The sequence below is a fragment of the Miniopterus natalensis genome, chromosome 6 (assembly GCF_054644295.1).
Source record: "Miniopterus natalensis isolate mMinNat1 chromosome 6, mMinNat1.hap1, whole genome shotgun sequence".
In the NCBI taxonomy this organism is placed as follows: domain Eukaryota; kingdom Metazoa; phylum Chordata; class Mammalia; order Chiroptera; family Miniopteridae; genus Miniopterus; species Miniopterus natalensis.
In genome coordinates, this window is record NC_142086.1 from 17413372 (window position 1) to 17432677 (window position 19306).

The 19306-nt window shown below is 37.5% G+C and overlaps 1 protein-coding gene across 1 annotated transcript in view; it reads right to left on the reverse strand.

Annotated features, from left to right (window-relative positions):
- Positions 1-19306, reverse strand: part of GBE1 (1,4-alpha-glucan branching enzyme 1) — a 258457-nt gene that overhangs the window by 112659 nt on the left and 126492 nt on the right. Inside the window, exons 6-7 of the mRNA XM_087818102.1 lie at positions 13520-13610; positions 8704-8913 (exon numbers count right to left, since the gene is read on the reverse strand). Of these exons, the coding sequence (XP_087674228.1) occupies positions 8704-8913; positions 13520-13610 (301 nt within the window). The remainder of the gene's footprint in view (positions 1-8703; positions 8914-13519; positions 13611-19306) is intronic.

Sequence of the window (19306 nt, forward strand, 5' to 3'; positions counted from 1 at the left end):
ACTTGATTTAGAATAAACATTCTGAGATAAAAATCTCCTTACCCTTTAGAAGAGAATTCCATAAAACATCGTTTTAAGAAATCTATCAAATGGCCGGATTTAAAATGAAAAAATGAATAGAATAGTTAATTTAATAACCATTTAATAAAATGCTGTTCACACGTGAAGATTTAAAAAATAATAAATAGAAGGTAGCTCCACTTATTTTACATTGGAGAGAAAAAAGTAACCCGCAGAAATAAAATCTTCCCAGTAATCCTCATTAAAAAATAGTTGACAGATAAGACTTTTAGTCCTTAAAACAACATTTAAAAGTTTAACATTTTAAATGGAAATACTCTGAAATTACACTGCACAACTTCCTAGAACTTTAAGAAGAAATTTTTGAACATGACAAAGTTTTTTAATGACTCACGTTCATTATGATCAATTATTATACTATAGCGCAGCCTAATGATGCCCAGAGGGACAATTACAGTGTGTGCAAAGTTTGCCGCTGCACCTCTGTGGCCTCACATTGCTGTGCTTTCACTTCTGGTTTCTGACCTTGATGGGTTTTCTCTCTCTACCACTGCTCTGGGCTTTGACTTCCCAGCACTGTTAAAGATGTTGATTATGATCCGTCATCTCCACAACTGCTCCTAATTTTGTGCTTCCGCCAAGAAAAGAGCTTAACGTACTTTTTAAAAATAGTGTGAGACCACCACAAAGAAAGATCCACGGCCATTGTGGCATGTATTTGGGCTCATGAAAAAAAAAAAAAAAAAATGCTATTAGTTGTCTTCCTGTCTCTAGTTTCAGAGGACTAGGCTGGCTGGTTAATCTGCTCACAAGATGACTGTGACAATGACATAGTAATGATGTTGACAGCGGAAATTATCGTGACAAGTCACTGGGAGAAGTGTGTCTCTGAATCTTCACAATCTTAGGAGGGAGGCACAATTAGGATCTTATTTTACAGAGGGGAGAACTTGGAAAGATGAAGTGATGTAGGTGGGGTTACATGAAAAGTCCTCAAACCAGTGTTTGAGCCCAGGCTGATAACTCGTTCTCTAAATTACCTCCAAAGGTCAGTAACTACATTTATAGCTTTTTAAAGAAATGACTTACAACTTAGACACAAGGTTTTAAAGGAAATGACGGCTACTGAATTTTAACTATGTCAACTTCTTTAATATATGTATATTTTGCTTTTTACTGAGCTTGCTCTTAAAAGGTGCTCATTTTGTTGATTTATCTGCTACTTAAAATCAAGATGTTAACATAATTCTGCTGACTGATAATATCATACTATTGCTTTAGGTTTATAAAATTCCCACTGCTAATCCCCCCCAAAAATTGAATTACAATATGTTGTGTTTAAGTTATAAAAGTATCATTGTCCTTATAATATTTGATTTAATTTACTACTCAATTTTGGAAATTCAGTAGACTCTCACACTCACACCCCAAGGGCACAACTTGGAGTTCAGAGATAGCTGGGAAGCCTCAGGGACTGCATTCACCCCACATGGGTGTTCCTCTGGTCTGCACAGCGATTTCAAAATTTTTAACTAATTACAAACATCTAAAAATTAGGAGATTTCATATAAATTGTGGATTCCTGACTTCTCTCAAAGAACTAAAAGATTGGTATCTTTTTGGCTAGAAACATCTTTTGTAGCTTTCTTCATTGAACTCAGTGCTAAAGAACAGGTAACTCTACCAGATCAATGCTTTGCAGTGTCATTTTCCTGGCAAGCAAATCTGATGTTGAAAAGCTTATGAGACAGAGAAAAAGAGAGACAGAGACTGTTTTAAATAAAATATTTCCTATAAGCAACAATAAATTAACATCCACATTTAATATATAAACAACTATATCACTAAACAGCAAATATAAACAAATATATCACAAAAATTTTAAAAAATAAGTACTCAGAAAGTCACATAGTGATAAATGTAATAGAGAAATATTAGGCAAGGACAGTAGATAGGGACTTGCAGGTAATTAGAGTTACTTTATATTGGTGATCAGAGAAGTAAGTTTAATAATGAATGTAAAGCACCTGAGGCCTTTGATACAGGTTATCACTGCAATCATCATGATTATCATTGCTTCACAAAGACCAGGTGAACAACTGGACAGACTGCCAGACAGCCTCATTTGTTATCCTCACACAGAAACAAAAACAGAGATTTGGTCTTGGAAAAGGTGGTTATTAATGCCGTTTTGTTTCCTAAAGCACTGGGAGAAAATGGTAACTATAACTGACCCCTGGTTTTACTGATGCTTTCAACACACAGAATTTTTAAAGGCTACGTGGGCAAAGGTCGAATCTTGGAGATACCTTAACCTGAAAGGAGAAAATAAAGTAAATCCTGAGGCTGATGGCTTCTCTCAAAAGCAATGGAAGAAACTAAAAGACTGAAGACTCGAAATAAAATCAAGTAGAGAGATCGCACCATCACAAAATGTAGACCGGAAATTCAAAATTTGGAGAAAAATATGACTGCCACTAATCTGATGAATAGGGAAAGTAACACTCAAAAATGAGTAATTCTGTATTACCTATAAACATGCATCCTTCCGAAATCATGAGACCCCTACATTTTCTGAAAATAATTGTCTCAATATAACATGGGTTACTTATCAGCAGCATAACACTAAAAAATCATTCAGCTTAGAAATCATGAAGTATCTCTTCATAACTTCAAAACTGCTGATCCACACCCTAGAAAACAGACAAGCTTAAACAAGTTGTCTTGTCACACACAGATAAAAACAGAAAAAGTCATTTTTTTTCATGTTTTATCTGCTTATTTTAAAAGGTCATAAACAAAACCCAGATATTAGTATAGACTCCACGAAATTCCCAGACTTAAATGAGTAATTGTTGCAAAGGAACTGATTTCAGACCATCGTCACAAGCATTTCCCACTGTCTTAAGCTAAAGAAGGAAGCTGCTTTTAGAGCAAAACATAACATTTTCAAATTTACGGTAAATTACCAAGGAGAACTGTCCTCGTTAGAGTGAGTTTGGGTTTGAGAAGGTGAATGCTCTAGGTGAGTAAGACCTAAATACTCAAGATATTACTGCGATATCCCCGTGCACCTTAATTTGAGAGCTGTGGGGATGAACAAGCAGGTGACACGGGAAGAAAGTCTGTGCCAAGGCTGTAAATCCTACCCCTGCGCTGCGCTCTGCCTCGGTAGAAACCTTTCCGCCGGGCTCAGTAATCCCATAAACCCTGGGAGGGAAGCTGCCTTCTCCTATTCAGACTCCAACCCACACCGATGACATTGATACAGCAACTTCCTTAATCTCTTCCACAAAGGAGAATTAGTCTCTTTTGTGAATTTTTAATCTAACTCTATGTTCTTTGAGATAGTAGATTTAACCATTTTCCTTAGTCAAGCTGAAATTAGGTTCTTGTTTAAACAAAGAAGAAATACTAAAAGGAAAAAGAAAAAAAAATACTATAAAAGAAGAAAACAGTGAGACATTTTATGGGACATCCAGCATTTATTTAAAATCTTACTGTCAGATATCCTAATGAAGAGTCTGTAAGTAATAGTTTGTTTTTAATTGTCTCAATACCTTTGGAATAGTTAGCTGTTTACTAAATCTATGTTCAAAATTGTCCTTTAATCACCCATTATTTGCTTTCTATAAAGCAAATGCTTTATTTAAAAAGGCATCATTTGCCCGGCCTTAATGGCTCAGCAGTTGAGCATTGACCCTAGGATCTAGGAGATGGTGGTTCGATTCCCGGTCAGGGCACATGCCCGGGCTGCGGGCTCGATCCCCAGTGGGTGGGGTGCGGGAGGCAGCTGATCAATGACTCTCTCATCATTGATGTTTCTCTCTCTCCCTCTCCCTTCCTCTCTCTGAAATCAATAAAGACATATTTAAAATAAAAATCAAAAAAATAAAAAATAAAATGGCATCATTTACTCTTTATACAGTAAATAGGACAGGTATTTGTCTAAAATGATGATGTATTACTTCAATTTAAAAATACTGAATGTTCTGAAATCTATCCAAAGAAATTAAAACATGTTTTCTCTTAGGGTTTTGCGATGCATTGCAATATATTGAAGATATCACCTCCCTAAAGACATGACATATAACAGATGCTCAAAATCTTTATTAAAATAAACAAGTCAATAAATTTATAAATGAATTGATAAAAAAAAGCTTTTTCTTCTTAAAAAAAAAACAAACTTTGATGTTAAGCTTAATTTAATTATGCAATGATCTAATTTTATTGTGTGCCCTATCAGCAAAATCTTTCAGCACAGTCCTCCACAGATGTACTTATTTATAAATTTTTACGCTTACCACTTTAGTAATGTATTAAGGATACTGTAAACTCGTACATACAAAGAAACCAATTTTAAAATAAAGGTAAAATAATCAAGGTCTGGTTAAAGTCAAAATTATTTTGATATGAGAGTTAATGCCTGCAAGGGCTGCAGCAGCTCACTCACACACAGGCAGGATGAGAGCAGAGGGCCAAGCGCTGCGACGGCGAACGAGAGCCCTCTCCTTCCAGCCCCCCGCCGCCCAGCTTCCGGAGACTGAGCTTGCACGTTTTCATTTTCCCTGAAGCTGGGCGATCTTGCCAAGTGACCACAAGATTATTCATTTATATTTATAATAACATTTATATTCATCACCCATGGGCTGAGGGTAAACTATAACTGGGACACTTTAGAAGTTGGACAAAAACTGCTGCAATATTCATGCGTATGCAAATAAAAGAATTTCTATGACTGAAATTATTTGTGGCAATAAAATGACAATGATGGAAACGTTTTCTTGATATTTTCCCCCAAATGCTTTCTCCAAGCTGAACTTTCTTTGAAAGCATTTATTTCAAATTAATTGTTCAAATGTCACTTATACCCTGAGGGAGTAATTTTTTTTCTTTTTACTTTCCCCCCAAACTTCTAATAAGCATGGGCTCAGAAGTTTCCCAAGCATACATATCTAGTAATACATCCTAGGATATACGAATCTACAACTTTTCCAGATAATATACCAAATTGTTTTCAACAGTAGTTGTACACATTTATCTTTTCTATGCTATTTCTTCTGTGTTACTGTGGTCATTTTTACTGTAGCCAAAAGAGCAATTATTTTACCCGGTGGCATATGACTTTAAAGTTCTTTTAAAAATAATTATTTTAGAGGTTTCTAATCATGCCGTGCTCAGTGTTTAAATATCTTGCTGGTCATGAGGGTGTCATACACTCATTAGCTGATATATCAACGCACAATAAGCCTGAAGTTAAAATTCATAATTAAGAACTGATTCAGCCATAATGTAATATCATATGTAATATGCTAGGACTTTGTTTAGAATATTAACACCGATATTCATGAGGGTTAATACCAGGAATGCAAGACTGGGTTGACATTCAAAACCAAAACAGAATTCACTATATTAACAAACTGAAAGAGACACCATATAATAAGAATACTTAAGATCCAAATATTCTCTCCAAGAAGCAAAAGCCCCTATGAATTTCCTTCTACATTCTACCTTGTAAAAAAACTTAGCATGATTAAGAAGCCCCAAATACTACAGTGTCTGTACTAGGGATATTTTACTCAACGTGGTTATGACACTAAAAGAGCAAACTGGATTCACTTCTGTTTCTGAAAGGAACTCTAATAACTCGAGATAAGAGTGGAGGATCTTCCTGCCTCGTAGCTGTCACATTATAAACCTGTGGCACAAGATTATACTACTTTTGTACCCAAATGTAAAGTTCAGGGGGAAAATAAACATTAACACTACCATGTCCTTTAAGATTCAGCATCTTATCTTTGGAAGAAATGCTCAACAAAGAAAAGGTACTCATTTGAAGCTGTAGTAATGGTTAAGGCCAAAGAATTGTTTAAGCTCAATGAATGTGCAGTTGTCTTGTTATTTTATCAAGTGCATTTAAATAGTGTCAGATGCACATGCAAACATGAATTTAAAACTGAGACTTCTAAATTATATCCATTATTTCTTACTCTAAAAACTTCTGAAACTTAGGGGTGACAGATGTGTCAGAAAGTTCTCTTTACCAACTAAAGAAAGGACAACCCATCTCAGTTATGAACTGTCATTAGTAATTTAGCAGAGCTAGAAGGCAGTTCAGCCGAGTAGACAGAAAATTAAAACATGGGCAGCTCCTGATTGGAAATTTATTCAGAGCAGGTAATGATATAGCACAGCCAGGATCCCTGGTATTACTCAGAGTGAGATTTAATTCTGGTAACTTTGATGATATGGCTCTTGAATCAGAGATTATAAATGGTGACAGGTTGTGACATATAGCTAGGATGAAATGAGCGTCAGCAACACATCTCTACAGAAGCTACAGAGGGACTATAATAATTTCAAAAAGTATTACAAGTTTTCAAAAAAGAGGCTTAGGCCTTAGGTAAACCATGTGCCATTTTCATATATATTGAATGCTGATTATAAAATGGCTTTGGCATCACACAAAAGCAATGCTACATTACATACGCTATAACCATAAGGACAGAAGAGACTAAAAAACCTGACAAATGTCATCAGGCTAATATTAATTTTGTCGATAAAGTTTTTAATAACTTGGACATAGTGTTGAGAAAATAATTCCAAGAGTATGAGAAACTTTAATATTTTACATATTGAAGAATCTATGTAAGAATTTTTAACTTTGGTGATATGCATTGGCTTTGCAGGATTTTACTATAGTGTTTAATGATGTCATAACCAATAGTATAAACCTACACAGGAAATACTAATTCTTTAAAATTTGGAAAATTTATATGTAAAATAGAACAATATCTAGAATAATACAAATTCATTTTAAGTGGAACTATATTTACAGAGGACTAAGTCTAAATGACAAAACAAAATAAAAAATAACAATAAAAATAATAATGAGCTAAAACTAATATACATTATTTACCAAAGGTAAGCTCCTGAGAAAGATTAATAGTTAATTCAACAACAAAACAAAGACGGGTTAAATAAAAATGTTAACTATATTTTGATTTCTATAGTAGAAATTCTTAAAACAATTGTGTATAATCCCTTTGCTTTAGAAAACACATAACTTGAAATGGACTTATTATAGCACAGAAAAATACATTACAGTAAATATTTTAATAAAATAAAGGATAATTTTATAACGTAAAATCTACCCACTTAATGTATTTCATTTTAGGACACAGCTCTACAGAATTGTTTTATAATCAAATTTACCATTCAATGTATTTCGTAAGGCACAATTCTACAGGACAGAGTTCACTCTTGTCCACCCAAATACAAACTGGAGAATTAATTTAATTCCTGTCCACAATCAACATTTATAAGATTTATTCAATAATGTGATTAGTGGGGTTATATCACAAAATTAGCACAGGTCCAGTCCTTTTTACTTGTCATAAATCCATACTATAAAAGGCAATGTTCAAAAAAGTGATCGAAACACAAAATACCCTTACAGAGGGAACTGTATTAGCCCCCGAACTTTGCTTCTTTCCTAAAATAAAAAACCTGAAGCCAGAATGATTAATTGATTCGTACAAGAGGAAAGCTAGGCCTGGAACCCTGCCACTCGTTTGTGTCTCCTGTGTCTTTTCTCATACATTATGCTGCTTTATCTGGCATGAGTGATTCCTATATGGCTATGAAATACACAATCATGTATGATATGAAGAAAAGAGTGTAGCAAAAAAATTTTGTCCATATAAAAGTCATCTAATTTGTACTGAAAATATTAGAATTCTTCATTTTATCAAATTTATTGCAGAAGCATTTTTTTCCTACACTATTCATTTTCCAGGTATGTGAATGTTTATGTAATATAAAATATCCCCCAAAAAATCATTAAATTCTTTCCAAAACACTTATTATACACAAATTAGATATACATTACTTGACATTCTGCTACTTTTAATATGCCTGATAATGATTTTCATTATATTTTACGTATGATAAATACAAGTTGAGAGTAATCTGGCTTTAAAAAATGTTTTGCCATATCATGCTATTTATATTTAATCACCTAAAACACCTTCTATTTAGATGGTAAAAGAAGTCAGAGATGTGTTTAATCTTAAAGAACTGTTTCAACACTATGCTTACTATCTTTAAGATGACTATAAAAATAGTCCCATGTATAAGTAGAATTGCTATTCAGAATAAATAAAATATGTAGCTAATATAGCTAAAACATTTGATACCATACCTGAAATATTACATTACATACTAATAAGTGTTAGTTATCATACTTATATTTAGCTCTAGTCTAAATCATGGTAATATTATTAAAATACCAAAACATGAAGTATGATTTTTAAAAATAACCTACTTAAAACAATGTGTATTTCTTGATTAATAGGAGACTTGCTATGGCTAATTCAACCTGATAAAGTAGTCTTTTTGATATTAAAACATGCCTCACATTAATCCTTTAAATGGGAATACAGCCAATATATTTTAAAAGGCAAAAGATTTGTTAAGCTAAAATTTAATGCAACTTACTATGATTATATGTTATACAAAACAAGTTCAATTCTATAAGTATGTTAAACATTCTTCATAAAATTATAAAAACTCACTTAAGAAATTAAGTATCAGTAAGAGGATACGTATACAATGAATTTAGTGAAATTCCTTAAAATTAATTTTGAACAAAGAAAACATTTCAATATTAAATGTACCTACCTAGAGTAGGCAAACAATCGACTATCCCAAAGATCATGATTCCCTCTAGGTCCAGAATGAAAATAACAGGAATCTGTTCCGTCAAACATATTCAATCCATCTTCTGAATTTTTTGAAGCATGGCTGTGCACCACATCCAAGAGGACTGTGATACCCATCGAGTGAGCTGTGTCAACCAGTTCTTTGAGCTCTTCAGGAGTTCCATAACGACTAGAGATAAAGAACACAGAAAAAACGAGATTACAGCACATTTAAAGCTAACAGCTGGACATTTACTGTGAATCAATTATTTTATCAGCACTGTAGTACTTTATTTATTTATTATTATTTTAAAGTTTATCTTTATTGTTGAAAATACTACAGGTATTTCTTTTTTCACCCATTGATTCCCTCCATCCCACATCCATCTCCCCCCAGACCTTCCCCAGACCAGTGTCTGTGTCCATGGGTTATGCTTATAAACATATAAGTTCTTTGCTTAATCTCTCCCCTCCCCACCTTCCCTCTGAGATCCCTCAGTCTGTTCCATGCTTCTATGTCTCAAGATCTATTTTGTTCATCAGTTTATTCTGATTATTATATTCCACATGTAAGTGAGGTCATGTGGTATACTTGTCCTTCCCCGACTGGCTCATTTCACTCAGCATAATACTTTCTAGTTCCCTCCATCTGTGCCAAAAGCCAAAAGGTCCTTCCTCTTCACAGCCGCATAGTATATTCCATGGTGTGAATGTCCCACAGCTCTTTATCCACTCAGCTACTGATGGGCACTTGGGCTGTTTCCAGATCTTAGCCATTGTGAATTGTGCTGCTATGAACATAGGGGTGCATAAGTTCTTTCTGATTGGTCTTTTGGGTTTCTTAGGGTATATTCCTAGAAGTGGGATCACTGGGTCAAATGGCAGATCAATTTTTAATTTTTTGAGGAAACTCCATACTGCTTTCCATAGTGGCTGCCCCAGTCTGCGTTCCCACCAGCAGTGTGCTAGGGTGCCCTTTTCTCCACACCCTCGCCAGCACTTGTCCTTCGCTGACTTGTTGATGGAGCCATTCTGACAGGTGTGAGGTGATATCTCATTGCGGTTTTGATTTGCATCTCTGATGGTTAGCAACGTTGAGCATTTTTTCATATGTCTCTTGGCCATCTGTATGTCCTCTTTGGAGAAATGTCTGTTTAGGTTCTTTGCCCATTTTCTAATTGTATTGTCTTCCTTTTGTTAAGTTGTATGAGTTCCTTATATATTTTGGATATTAACCCTTTATCAGATGTGTCATTGGCAAATATGTTCTCCCACACAGTGGGCTCCCTTTTCATTTTGTTGATGGTTTCTTTTGCTGTGCAGAAGCTTTTTATTTTGATGCAGTCCCACTTGTTTATTGTCTCCTTAGTTTCTCTTGCCTTAGGAGATTATTAGCAAACATATTGCTACAAGAGATGTCTGAGATCTTGCTGCCTATGTTTCCTCTAGGATTTTTATGGTTTCACATCTTACATTTAAGTCTTTTATCCACTTTGAGTTTACTTTTGTGTATGGTGTAAGTTGGTGGTCTAGTTTCATTTTTTCACATGTACCTGTTCAATTTTCCCAGCACCATTTACTGAAGAGACTGTCTTTACTCCATTGTATGTTCTTGCCCCCTTGTCAAATATTAATTGACCATAATGGCGTGGGTCAATTTCTGGGTTTTCTAAAATTTGTAGTACATATTTTAGATATACAAATGCCATATAATACTTTGATACAAATCAAAGTTGCTGAGTATTTGTTATTGAGCAAATTTAAAAGCATTCAATAAAAAAATTCAATCAGGTTATTTAATGTAGATTTATATCCCTAAAAAAAATTCACATTTTTTGTAGTTAAATAGTAAAACTCTGCTTCTCTAAACTCAGAACTTCCAATTTCCTCCTCCAAGTCTAACTAATCCTGGGAAATGGTCATACCTGAACACATACATGGCCATCCCTTAGAGTGTATATTGTTGGGGTGAAGGTGATGCTTAGAGTATTTCTTTGAAAGTCCCCGGAACCTTGAGTGAGGCCATCCCTCCTGCACTTACTTATTCCTAAACTGAAATGTGCTCAGGTACCAACTGGCCAAGAGAAAATGCCATATATGTCACCAGCCAAGCAGAAAAGATAGAGCTTACATGTGTTTGTATGAAAAGTAGTTTTCTAGTCCACATGAGAGAAAATAAAACCACACCCTAGAGCATGTCCTTTCTTAATCTACGTAAAATCTCAGCATTAGCTTTCCACAGTATCATCTTGGTTTTTTAAATAAATGATCACCCTTGTGAATAATTGTTTGCTGTGTCTCTTCCTCACTAGGCCTTATGCTCCTTGAGGGCAGGGGCTATGCTATCTGGCTTCCCATGCATGGTATAGTACAGAGCTTAGTATATAGCAGGTTTCCTAATAGCCATCTCCATTGGGCAGCAAGAGCTATATTTTAAAAATGCAAATAAGATCATGTCATCTTCTTCCTTAAATCATACTTGCACTTCCATTGCCCTTGGGATAAGTACCAGTGTCCTAATCATGACCTACTGCACTGCTTAATCTGGCTCTTTCCAATAACTTCAGACTTACGACACCCTATTCCTTCCTCTCCTTATCCTAGGCACCAAGCATTTTTCCACTCGCTGAAAAGCATGTCCAATGAATGAAGAGCCCTGCAGTTTCACTCATTCATTTTTGTTTGTTTAACAAATACTTGCTAAGGTATCTACCATGTCATGAAATGTTCTATGCTCTGGGGATTCAGCAGTGAACAAAATAAATATCACAGCCTTTATGGACTTACATTCTAGTTGGAAAACAACAAATAAATAAGCAAGATATGTGGAATCTCAGATAGCAATAACTTAGAAAATGAAGCAAAGCCACTGGTAAGAAGGGCAGGTTTGCTATTTTAATATTTTAATATTTGAGCAAAGACCTTAGAGACATAGGGAGCAAAGAACGTGAATAGTCAACAGGAAGACTGCTCAGAGAGGAAGAGCACTGGGGATAGAAATGAGTGAGAGGCATTTGAAGAATAGAAAATAGGCTAGTGTAGCTGGAATGGAATGATCAAGAAAGAGATGAGACCAGAGGGGTGGCCAAGACCCAAATCACATGGGGTCTTATTGACCAATAAAAAGACCTTTGGCTTTTATTCTGAAAGGGAATCATTAGCAGGTTCTGTGCAAAAGAGTGACATGATCTAATTTTTATTTTTAAATGGTTACTCTGGCCACTGTAGCAGCTGAAGCAACCAGATGTGGGGTATATCCAAAGTTACAGGTGGCTAAGTTTTATGACAGCTAGACGGACAGAAGAAGAGTCCTGCATATTGCAAAGGTTTTTGGCTTGAACTGGAAGATGGAGATGTCATTTACTGAACTAGGGAAGATGACAGGAGGAGGAGACTGGAAGATAAGATCAGGAATTTAATTTGGGACATGTTAAGTATTAGATATGTATTAGATACCCCAATGTCAAAAATGCACTCTTTGAAATTCACAACAGAGGTCAGGACTAGAGAGTTAAATTTGGGAGTTGGCATTTAAAGTGTATTTAAGCCATAAAAATAGGTGAGACTTGATGAGACGCCAAGGTGCTTCATATAGAAAAGAGAAGAGAATGGAACCAAGGGCTGAGCACTGGGAGATCCAATCTTTATTAGTTGGAAAGAGCAAAGGAAACAAGGAAGAAACAAGAAAGGTGGGAAAAACAACAGGAGGGGGAAATACTCTGAAAACCAAGGAAAGAAAAAAATTCCAAGAAGGTGGGAGTAACCAATTGTGCCAAATGCTGTTGACAGTACAAGTAAGAACTTATCTTTACAGGTGACAATGTGGAGGTGATTAGTACCCTTGACAAGAGCAATTTCAAGTGAGGAGGTGAAGAGCCTCCTTGGAATGAGTTAAGCAAAAAGGAGTGGAAGAATTACAGAGAGTAAGTAAAGGTGACTTATTCAAGTAGAACCATTCCAAAGAAAACCAGGTGAAAGAATATAGGTGGGGGATTTTCTGTCTTAAATTCTATCCACCTATTCCCACTTCACTCCTCCCCAAGTTAACTTTTAATCATGCTTTAGACCTCAGTTCTAACATCAGCCCATACCTAATCTAATCTAATCTAATCTAATCTAATCTAATCTAATCTAATCTAATCATACCTCTGCTTCTATACTATTATAGCACTCTGTCATTTTCTTATTTGCTTCTATTATAGGTAGAAATCATAATATGTAGGATTATTGGATTACTGGCTATATGCCACCACAGCATAATTTCCACGTGGCAGAGACAGTGTTAGACATGTTCAACTTGTGGTCATTCACGTCAGCATCTCTTCAACTGCGCAGGATCCCTTGTGTCTTTCTGCCTAGAGGGCCACATTCCTTAGATTTGAGCCTGGGAAGGACAGTTCTTCTGTAGGTAGTATATGTCCTACCAATGGACTCCTCAGTCACCTTCCTACATGAGTCAATCTTTTTCCATAAAAGGATGTGAGCTCTGGCAATAATGGCTTCCATAAGACATGATTTTCTGATTAAAGCTTGGGCCTCCAAATGCATGAAAATTTCACCAGGTAACTGGATATTCTTTATCAGAAATCATTTCATGTAAACAACATTAAATCAAGGCCAACCTCTAAGGTTAGATGGGATGAGAGTCTATGATCTTAGTAAAAAATGCAAAGCTTCTGTTAATTCTGTTAACCCTAAAGTAGGTTACAAAATGACATCATATAAAATGTAAAAATTCATTTTATTTTTTTTACTTTTTGCTCAAAGAAGAATGGATATAATGAGTCTCATTTTACCTTGAAGCTGCAAAGAAGCTCGTGATTTGGTAACCAAAACTGGCATAATACGCATGCTCCATGATCGCCATCAATTGAATGCAGTTGTATCCTATGTAAGCAAAGGTCAAAGAGAGATTAAAAGTCACATTTAAAAAAAAGAATAAAAACATATATAAACACAGAATCTTTGTCTAAAGACATTACATTTTACATATACTCATTTACATAAAAATGACCTGATCATTTTGAAAAGTTCTACTACTTTAATATCCTTTGCTTTTCTGACCTTCTAACACATATTGGACAGTTAGTTCTTGAGAGTTATACATAATCTAACTAGCTATTTCAAATGTCTTCATTTTAAAATGTAATAAATTATATGCAAATATACTCTTAATTTGGATTTAGAATATTAAAGATGGCAATCTGCATATGCTAAACTTCAGCTGCACTCGTAATATTCATACTAAAGATTACGAATGCTAAATAAAAGTAACCAATTGCATGCCATATACTTTTTATTTTACCTTTTTCTTTATATTTCAGTTATTCTACCATATAGCATAAGATATAGGAGCAAATCCATTTTTCCACAAGGTAGCTCTTACAGTCAGCATTAATTCTACTTTCCACTAATTTCTTGCACCTATAAAATTACTCTAAAGTTGCTTGTTGCACATGTGGGCACACACACATGCGCACACACACACACCCTTCTTTTCTCCATCTGAAAATGTTGTGTTCTATACTAGAGGAAGTGACTGAAGGGGGCACAAGGGCCGCTGGAGCTTTGGAATGTGGGCTCACGCCCTGTGTTTATCTCCCTGGAGTGAGCAGCCACTGTAACCCCTTGCTGGCCGTTGGCTGCCAGAGTTGCTTTGTGACAAGGCACAGGGGTTGCAGGGTGTGGAGTCGGCAGGCACAGCCTCAGAATGAACTTTACTGTCATGGACATTACCATCTCGGAGCTCATGGAGCTGTTTCTGCAGAGCCTGCTAGTGACTTGGGTGAAAACTTTGGGCCCATTCAGAAGCAGCAATCGGGACAACTTGACTATGCAGATGTAGTGGATGGCATCTTTTTGAACTAAATCATGTTTCAAATAGATCCCAGCCCTACAAGTCAACACAGCAACAAACAAGTCAACAATGATGTGAATCTTCATATTCAGAACTTGACCATCTTGGTGAGAAACATTAAGACCTACTACCAGGAAGTTCTCCAGCAGCTGATGATAATGAACTTGCCCAATTTTTAATGATTGGCAAAGATCCTCTGTCTCAGAAACCTATGGAGGAAATTAAGAAGGTGCTACTACTGGTACTGGGCTATGCTGTCCAGTGTGAGAGGAACGAGGAGTTCATTGAAAGAATCAAACAGCTGGATATTGAGACCCAATGCAGAATTGTGGCCCATCGCCAGGAGGTGACCCACAAGCAGAACATATTTGACCTGCAGTGGCTGAAGGTCCCAGATGTGGCCCCCAGAGCAGCTGGAGGCCCTCTTGAGGAACATGGTGTTTCACCTCAGGAGGCTCATAGATGAGAGAGATGAACTCATGGAGCTGATCGTGGACTTCACTCAGGAACGGGACTACCTCTAAGTGCAGCAGCCACCAGTCCCCTCAAGTCCTCCAGGGTTAAGTTCACACCCAGCCCAACCAGCAGCCTCTCTGGCGAGGAGAAGCAGCACCTGGACATGGAGCTGATGGATACCAAGGCCAGGCTGTGCTGCTTCAGAAAGGAGCTGGAGGAGCGGAGGAGCTTGTGGACACCAGGCATGAGGTGGATCAGCTGGTATTAGAGCTGCAGAAAGTCAAGCAGGAGAACACCCAGCTGACAGCCAGTGCCCAGTCTTCTCGTGCAGAGCTGCTCGTGATGAACTGGACTCCCTGAGGGAGAAGGTGAACCACATGGAGAGGCTGGAGATGGAGCTGCAGCGCTGCAGGGAAAAGCTGCACGACATGACTTCTATAAGCCCACATGGAGGAGCTGAGATAAGATACTATATTTTTAATTGAATCCAAGTCCATGCAGAAGCAACAGCTGACTGCTGCTCATGATAAAGTACATGAGCTGGAGAAAAAGAGCCTGCAGCTGAAACCTAAGCTTCACGACCTGGAATTGGACTGGGACACAGATAAGAAATGCATTGAGGAGCTGCTGGAAGGGAACATGGTCCTCGAGATTGCACAGAAGCAGAGCATGAACAAGTCCGCCCACCTGGGCTGGGTGCTGGAGCAGCTGTCCAAGAATGCAGACCTGTTGGCCACCTCCAGGAAGTTGAGTTTGAGCTGAATGAATGTGCCTCCAGCAGCATCCTGAAGCTGGAGGAGAACCAGAGCCTCCAGAGCACCATCCAGGGGCTGCGGGATGCGTCACTGGCACTGGAGGAGAGCAGCCTCAGTGTGGGGAACTGGAGAAGGAGAACCAGCAGCTCAGCAAGGAGCCTGAAAAGCTGCAGACCCAGCTGGAGAAAGAATAGCAGAGCACCTGGGATTTGGAGACCCTCAGTGAGGAGCTGATCTAAGAGAAAAACAGCTGCAGAGTGACATGGAGACCTCCTGAGCTCCCAAAGCCCCTCGCTCACCACATAGTACACAATGCTCCAGAACCAGCAGGTGGCCAAGGAGAGTGAGCACCAGAATCTGCAGAAGCAGCAGGAAGGCTGACTGTCGCCTAGGAGGCCCTGCTGCAGGGCCATGAGCACCTGGGCGCGCTCCATGAGCATCAGTGTGCAGAGTACAAGGCTCTCACCTGCCAGCACAGTTGCCTGAAGATGCTATATCATCGTGGCCAAAAACCAGCGGCTGTGGGGAGAGCTAGATAGGGTCAATTTCCTGCACCAGCAGCTGAAAGGGGAGCACGGGAGCTGCACAACCACACCAAGGAGCTGAAAACCTCACTGGACAACTTGCAGCTGGAGCTGAGCTGCTGGCAGGCCTGGTTCGATGAGTTGAAGGAACAGCACCAGAACACGCACATCCCGCTGACCAAGCTGGACAACCACTGCGAGTGGCTCTCTTGTCTCAAGGGGAAATTGGAGGGAGAAAATCATCACCTCGTGAGCCAGATCCAGCTGTTGAACCAGCAGAAGCAGATGCTTCTAGAGCAGAACATGGAGAGCTAGGGGCAGTAACAGGAAGAGCAGAAGCAGTAGACAGACTAAATGCCTTATGGAGACATAAGGAAACACTGGGAGAAGAAATCACGGATCAGCACAAATTCTATGATTCTGCTCCAAAGAAGAAAAACCACTGGATTGGCACCAAAGCCTTAGCCAAATTCATCAAACCAAAGAAAGAGGGGTCCAGAGAACAACTGAAGCCAACCACAGACACCCTCCCTGGCCGCGGAAGTCCTGAGACCCAGCCTTGCCCACTACTGCTCAGCCTCTTAAATCGCAGCCAGAGCCCCCCGAGACCACCCCATCGGTCTCAAACTGTGTAGAAGAGGGAGCCACCCACTATGGGACCGCTGGAAAAGCAGCTCCGCTGAAAAAGAGTCCCTTTTTGAGAAGCAAAAGCAAGGACAAAGACAGGTCTCCAATTCCCCCCTGCCCCCAGCTTTCTCTAAACACCTATGGTTCTGGTCGTCCCCTGACACGCCACCCTCTCCTAACAAGCCCCTCCACTTTTCAGAAGCTGAAGTTTTCTAATCCTTTCCTTTTATCGGGGTCTTCATCATGCACCCTCCTTCATTTCTGAAATTCAAACGAACAAACAAAAACCAGCACCTAAAGGCCGGATGACCCATAGTGGACCCCTTCTCCTGGCCCCAATTCCAGGCCAAGCTTAAAGCAGCCGCGTGGATTCTGATTTCAAAGAAGATGAGCTGTCACCCACTCTGGACCCACGCACAGGTCCTTATTTTTAAGCAGCTGAATTTAAAACTGCTGCCCCTTCTTCTACTTTCCTTGTCAGAGCATGGAAATGTTCACTTTTCAGGTAAGGCCCTTTTTAGGTGTTTTGAACGATTTATTGCTCCACTCAAGCACTACGAAAAATTGGGTCAATGTTGCCCAGCCAGGGTTCAGCCCGGAGTGACGTTGTGTGACGGTGCTAAGGTTCTGACACCTGGGACACTGGTGGTAGAGCAGCGGTGGCAGACAGAATATCAGCACGCAGTCAGGGCCAGAGCGGGGGCCGCTGGTCCACGGCCTTCAGCTACTGCAGTGTTTTCTGTCTTCAAGCATACTTGTACCATCTCTATGATTTTTTCCATGTCTCTATCACCTGTGTGATTACTTATATATTTTCCCTTGAATTGGCTCACCGTTTCCACTTAAATTTATTTTAAAAGAAAGATTATTCTCAGTACTGTAAATGGAAAACCAGTATCACCATAAAAACAAGGTAACCATAAAAATAAATATGTAACTATTACACTGTTCATTAAAAAAAGGTAGGCACTGCCTTTTTAAAAATAAAAAAACGAAAGTTTTTTTCTCTGATTATTTGCTTATAATAAAAACACATTAATACTTTTAAATGTTATGTTCTCTAAAAAAAATTAAAATCAGTTTTTTCTTCCTCCAAGTACAATTTGGTATAATTTTCTAATATGATTTGATTCTCTGTAAGTAATATTTCTGTAGCATGCATGGAAAATACTCTTATTCTCAAAGTCCAATTCATGTCAATATAGCTTCTCATGCACATATTTCAGTACATGATTAATATTGGAATAATTACAAATTCTCAGTCAGAATTAGGGATTCATAAGTTTGAAAAATAACAAACTCCATCCTTCACAATCTGCTGAAACGTTTATAATCTTTATAACTGTTTTGCCTTTTTTACTGCAAAAAAAAATCAAGTTAACTCTATCTGTTGTGAGAGAAATATGTATATAAACTACTGCTCAGATAATATAAATGAATTATATATTTCATAACAAAATGTAATGTTAGCAGTTTGTTTCTCTATTATATGATAAATATTATTCTCATAATCAAGCACCAATTTACAGTATTTTTTACTATTAATTTTATGGCATTAGTCATTCCTAGATTTATTTCTGTTCAGAATACTGGCCTAGGCAATTCAAACACAAAGATAAATGAGAGAATCCTTATTCTGCCTAATCTCCTACAAGAACCAAGTCATTAATCATTCGTTACATTATAAAATAACAGAACATCTCGAATATAACAGTTCTAATATAATGTCTATTAAATATAATCAATATTAAATTCTCAATACAGTTATTTAACTTTGGTTTCTGGAACCTGACCTCATTATCACAGATAATTAAGATCCATATATAACGGAAAACTTTAACCATGAATTGCAAAACTTCCCTGTAGCCAAAATTTAGACTGCCTAGCAAAAGCAGAATAATTAAATGTACTTTATCTTCCTGCCTAGCTATTGGAGCAGGTGCTAATATGCTGTGAAATGATAAAAAAAAAAAAAAAAAGCATATCTATAAAAAAAACAGATTTCAAGCATACTGAATCAAAAATTCAGCAGTACACTATTCACTCTCCTAGTTATTCCCATGAAGACGGGGTCTGTGTCATTACAGTCCCAAACAAACATTTACAACATGTGTTTCACACAGAAGATGCACCATTAATATTTGTCAAATATGTCATCCAGACAAGAGCTGTATATATACAATGGCTCTGATATAAAATGAGTTCCAGTCATCTCACCAATGTATGATTTTTCCCCTAACAAACTAAAATGAACAGGCTTTACTCAATGACCACTTAAAGTGATAAAAGTTCTCTCCTGCAAAAAAAGTAATTATGCTTACATATTTATCTACAATTTTGCAAGCTATTAGTTCACATTACTTA